The sequence below is a fragment of the Taudactylus pleione genome, unplaced genomic scaffold (genome assembly GCF_031769625.1).
Source record: "Taudactylus pleione unplaced genomic scaffold, aTauple2 ptg000604l, whole genome shotgun sequence".
Classification (NCBI taxonomy): Eukaryota; Metazoa; Chordata; class Amphibia; order Anura; family Myobatrachidae; genus Taudactylus; species Taudactylus pleione.
Genome location: NW_028285006.1, coordinates 560,911 through 566,910, shown reverse-complemented (window position 1 = coordinate 566,910; position 6,000 = coordinate 560,911). Strand labels below are relative to the sequence as shown.

At 44.7% G+C, this 6,000-nt stretch overlaps 1 protein-coding gene across 1 annotated transcript in view; it reads right to left on the bottom strand.

The window, feature by feature from the left end:
* Positions 1 to 1,723: 1,723 nt before the first annotated feature.
* EFHD2 (EF-hand domain family member D2) overlaps positions 1,724 to 6,000 on the bottom strand; it is a 67,393-nt gene continuing 63,116 nt past the window's right edge. Inside the window, exon 4 of the mRNA XM_088453962.1 lies at positions 1,724 to 2,134. Within this exon, the coding sequence (XP_088310088.1) occupies positions 2,000 to 2,134 (135 nt within the window). The 3' untranslated portion in view covers positions 1,724 to 1,999. The remainder of the gene's footprint in view (positions 2,135 to 6,000) is intronic.

Sequence of the window (6,000 nt, the reverse complement as noted above, 5' to 3'; positions counted from 1 at the left end):
TAAAGGGAATAAGAATTGTGACTCTACTCTTATGAATTAGAGTATATAGTGTTCCCGTTAGCCTGCGGAAATTGCAGGGCGCTGGACGGGGGGGGGGGGGGTAGAGGAACTCCAGCAGTCTCTGTGAGCGGCAAAGGCGCGCTCTCGCAAAAAGGGTGTATGTCCTTGGGACACAACTCCAATTTATCACACTTGGGGGCATGTCCAGCACTTACGGAGGTGCTGGGTTTCCCACAAACTCTCCCCTTATGGTGAATAGATGCAGTGCGCACGGCGTCTATTCACCCGGCGGTGATTACTCACCGTAACTTTTTCCACCCGCAGGACACTGCGGCCCGTGGGTGGGGAAGGCTGAGGGCATGCTTTTTTACGGGGCGCCGCTAAAAGGGCAGGGTGCATTTTGCCCTTTTAAAATCGTCAATGCACTGCGCAAAGCTAAAACAAGCTAGCGGGAACACTAAGGGGCATATCCAATTAGCCGCGGGTGAAACTTTTGCCTGACTGACAGGCAAAAGTCCCGCGATGCAGGGTTTAGCTATTCAGTTAAATAGCTATTTCCCCGCGTCATTAGACCGGGACTCCCGAGCGAGAACTGCGGAATCAGTGTGTAATACCCTCTCTCGTGAGGCCGAATAGGGTGGCCTCACGCTGATTTTACCTCGCACCTACATGAGGTGCGAGGTAAAGTCAATCAGCGGGGACACCCGCGCGTGGAATCCCGGCTAATTGGATATGCCCCTATGTATAGCTGATTTATAGTGCTATAGGATATGTTAAGCACAGATCATTATGCTTATTCTCTGTAGTGGTATCTCTACTAACAGTAAGATTTGCGGACACAGCAATTGGGCGATATTAATGAGCGATTGAACGATAATGACATCGTTATCGTTCAATCACTCATTAATCGTGCACAAATCGTCGGAAACGACCAGCGATGTGTGCTCCCGCTGGTCGTTGACATCAGTCATCGCCTGAACATGCCGGTCAATCTGCAGATAATGACAGACTGACCATGTTCAGGGATGAGGGAGGGTCCCTGCACTGAACGACAAATCGTTCAGTGTAGGCACTAGAGGGGATGGGGACCGACTGTACGATTACAATGTTGTAATCGTACTGTCGTTACCCCATCGCCAAGTGGTTGTGCGCCTTAAGACTTATGCACTAAGTTGCCATAATTTCATATTATAAACAAAACATCTAAATTGCTATGTAGCAGATATATTCTTGTTTATTTTAATGAAGTTTGGACTCCATTGCTATGTTTTGTGCTGATATCATGCCAGTTGAATGAGTGTGCCCAAATAATCACTTAACACTGACACCGATATTACCTAGAGAGGAGATATGTCTTATTCAGTGAGCAGAACTGATTTACTCAGTTCTTGTTTCTGCAAGTTGCATTACCCAATCTCAATATACATTTTCAGTATTATTTCTTTAAAACATCCAAAATTTGTTTGCAGGTCTCTACTAATATAACTATATGAATTATATCCAATCAACTATGTGCAAATATTCCAATATCAATACAAGCCTATTATATACAGTCTCATTAAATCACACCTGCTATAGCTGCAATTATTTTGATCAAATAGCAAAATGATTAATATAAAATAAAACTATTATATTAGAAGATAAACACTTTCAAATACTTGATTTCTTTTTATTTACATTTCACAGATAACAGCGATATACTGATGTAAAAAAATACTGCGTCTGCAACAAAATAAGAAAAAAATAATGGAAATCACTAAAAAAAATGATTCACTTTATTGGTCCATACAACCATAAGCAATAAATTAGAGATTTAATTTTTTTGTAAATAATTTATAGGAGTGCCTTATCTTGGATGCCCCGCACATTTATGAACCACTGTGTGCAGCCCCTGGCTGAGTGTGCTAGCAGTGGTTATACAACAGCGGATAAACACAATTTGGCAAACTCCACTTATAGATTTCTCTCTGTGCATGCTATGAAAATAGATTGCTCTGCTTTATGGCTTGAAGGTAGACTGTAGCTCTTTAAATGCAGCTTTTCTCTGTTCTTTTTCTTCCGCTTGTCTCTTTTTTTCTTCTTGTTCAGCTTTGATCTCTTGCTCAAATCTGCTGCCATGATTGATGGCTTGTACCTAGATGTTTAAAAAGATCCACAGTTGTAGAGACTGTCTATGTTTGTTAGAAGAGCATGTGCAGATTTATAGTATATTGTACCAGCCATTTTTAATGTACATATTTACAAGACCCAGTTTTATTTGACAGAAGTGAGCACCAAATATAGAAGAAGAATGTTCCAATATGTTGTTTTGAGAGCCAGAATGTCAGTATTTACTTTCATACAGAACTGGAGTATTATAAGTCAGGGCAATTTGAGTAATCAAAAAGGAATTGATTGAATGAACATACAGATGTGTACTCATACATCTAGCCTTAATATGCTACACAGCACGACTTGCCTGGCTTGAGGTAGCAGTCACATCCTGTGCTACTCTCGTACTGTCGGGGGGTCCTTTTTTGTTTTTGCTGAAAATGTGTCTAATTCACAATATTATGTGACTAGGATGCACCAGCAGACTGTGCTGAGTAATATGATATGACACACTTCTATATCTGTGTGCACCTGAGTCTGTATATGAAGCACAATGGAACTTTGAATGAAAAAAGCTGCAGGACCTACATTGTAGCACTTTGTATACAGATTCAGATATTGAGTTGCACACAGATATACAAGTGTCATATATCAAATTAATCAGCTCAGTCTGCTGGTGCGTCCAAATCGCATCCCATTGTGGCTTAGACACATTTTCGGCAAATAAAGACCCACAGTACTAGCAGTCTCTCAGGGGAATTGGTGCACCGAGAGGGGCTTTTCAGCGCAACTGCAGCAAAGATGTGTAAAGACATATTTGTAGGCTAGTTAATTGATTTTTAATGCATAAGTGGCTCTATATAACACATTAATGGTGAATGGTTAATGCACATGCCTGACAGGTGTGTAAAAGAACTAAATTTATTATAAGGATTGTATTGTACCAATAAACTTTGGACTTTTATATGATTTTTGGATCATTGTATTGAAAGGATTGCTTCCAGCTTTTGGAATGAGGAGTGCTCTGTTGGACCTAAGGAAACCCTGATGGGAACGTTTATACCTGGTCCCAGGTGAGTGTTTTTACATAGGGGAGGTCCAATTGGGAATATATGAATACCTGTATTTCCACTGTAAGCTGACGCAAGACAGATACCTTTATGTGAACATATTTCTCCATTTGGAGGTGAGTCGGAGGTGGAGGATTTTGAAGCCCTAAAAGGGGTCCATGTACTTTGGATTTAATTTCTTGTGTATCTCTCCTTCCACTTCGACAGAATCAATTAATAGAAGATCGCGCTTTTGGATCACTCTATTTTTCTCTGTGATTCCGTAATGCTGGCCTGTTAAAATGCTGTAATAATTGCATTATTAGCAGTGTCTGCTTTACAACATCAAACATTATGATAAAGACAACACTGTTCATGCCAGTCGTTTAACACAGCATTTTAAGGGTCTAACCTACTGTAACACTGTCCCAGTTCTGAGTACCGACATTTGATTGTCGAAGTAGTAACTGCATACCCTGATCTTGTCCACTCACAAATACTCCAAACTATTGAATATTTTAAATGCCATACCCCAGAACAGACAATGGTCTATGAGAATACTATGTGTAAAAAAAATAAGGATAAGAGATACCGGGACGCATGTTGGGTTGATGCAAGTCTGTCTTTTTTTATGTAACAAGGAGCGTTTGGTAAAAGTTACCCTTGTTAACTCTTTCTTCGAAGTCCATAAGGTCCACAGGGAGACAATGGAGTGGAGGTGGGACCTGGAGGAAAGGACACCAACAGCAAAGCTTTTCAATCCCAGGATGCTCTGGTCCTACCGGCTCACAGCCTGAGGGCGACTCAGTTTTGTTAGCAAGTCCAAGGCAGGAGCAGGATAGGAGGAAAGGAAGACTGTTACGCTGAAGAATCACACTCTCACACAGAGAATGACCAAGAGAATAAAACCATAGAAGCCAGGTGCGTCAGGGTGGGTGCCCTGTGGACCCTATGGACTTCGTAGAAAGAGAGATAACAAGGGTAAGTTTTACCATAACTCTCCTTTTCTTCTTCAGGATCCATAGGGCTCCACAGGGAGACACTGGGAATGTCTCAAAGCGGTTTTTCAAGGGTGGGGACGCTCCTGGGCTGAGAGGAGAACCCGGCGCCTGAAGGAAGCATCCTGAGAGTCAAATGTATCAAAGGCATAGAACCTAAGAAAGGTGTGGACAGAGGACCACGAAGCCGCCTTGCATAGTTGTTCAGCAGAGGCGCCACAGCGGGTTGCCCACGAGGGACCCACAGAGCGAGTAGAATGAGCATATACTGAAGCCGGCACAGGAAGGCCAGTCTGCGTGTAAGCCTGTGAGATAGTCATGGGAATCCATCTGGCCAGAGACTGTTTGTTAGCTGGCCATCCCCCCTTATGGAATCCATAGAGGATGAAGAGGGAGTCTGATTTCCTGATGGAACTAGTATGGTCCACGTAGATCTTCAGAGCACGGACCACATCCAAAGAGGCCTCACCTGTTGAGAGGTCTAGTGATTGAAAGGCCGGAACCACAATTTCCTCTGTAAGGTGGGAACGAGAAACCACCTTGGGAAGGAAGCCAGGGCGCGTTCTAAGAACAACCCTGTCCTGATGAAAGATTAAAAAGGGGGAGCTAAATCTGATACCCTACGGGCAGATGCTATAGCCAGTAGAAACAGAGTCTCTGCAGTGAGCCACTTGACATCTACTGATTCCAGAGGTTCTACTGACCAATCCCACGGAGCCACAGGAGGGACAAAGGGGGGTTGTATACGTAGAACACCTTGCAGGAAGGTGTGAACATCCGGTAGAGGAGCACTTCTGTGCTGGAACCAGATGGAGAGAGCAGAGACGTGCACTGTCAGAGATGCTAGGCAGAGTCAAAGATCCAGTCCAGCCTGAAGAAAGGCAAGTATCTTAGAAACCTCAAAAACTCGAGGGTCATAGTTTCTAGGAGCACCCGACTGAAAATATGTATGCCATATCCGTTGATGAATTCTGTCCGAGGCCGGTTTACGTGCTCTGAGCATGGTCTGGACCACAGAGCTAGAACATCCCTTAGCCCTTAGGAGGGATGTCTTAAAAGCCAAGCCGTTAAAGACAGATAGGCCAGGTCCAGCTGAAGAGGAACATCTATGGAGAGACTTTGAAGGCCGGAGTACCAATGGCATCTGGGCCAAGCCAAATAACAGGACTGTGCCCCCTTCATATTTGAACCCGAGGAAGGGTACGCCAAATGGAAGGTCACAGATAATGCTTCCATGAAGGCTGCGTTGGGATACCTTGTCCTGGCTCCATACAGTGGAAGTTTGTGGTTGTGGCTTGAGGTCCAAATCTGGTAGACCCAATTTGTCCACCAGGAGTTGAAAGACTTCTGGATGTAGAGACCACTCTCATGCATGCACATCATGACGGCTGAGGAAATCCGCTTCCCAATTGAGAATTCCTGGGTTGAACACTGTGGAGATGGCTGGTAGATAGCGTGCGGCCCACGTGAGAATGTTGGACACGTCTGCCATTGCTGTCCGACTTCGAGTGCCTCCTTGGCGATTGGGATAGGCCACTGCCATGGCGTTGTCGTCCTGTCCTGAAGAATATCCTGAGCCAGAGCGAGAGCTCTGTAGATGGCTCGGAGTTCCAGGACGTTGATCGCCTCGGCTGGAGTCCAGCAGCCTTGGAAGGAGACTTGCATCCGTGGTGAGGAGGTGCTCAGTCCAAAAGGGGCGTCCCTTGTCTAAATGGGACGTCTGTAGCCACCAGGCTAAGGACAGGCGAACCTCCGGGGAGAGGCCCAGCATCTGAGATCTGAGCAGATGGGGCAGCCCATTCCACCTGGAGAGGATCAGGTGTTGTAGGAGCCTGGAGTGAAACTGAGCGAACTCCACCATG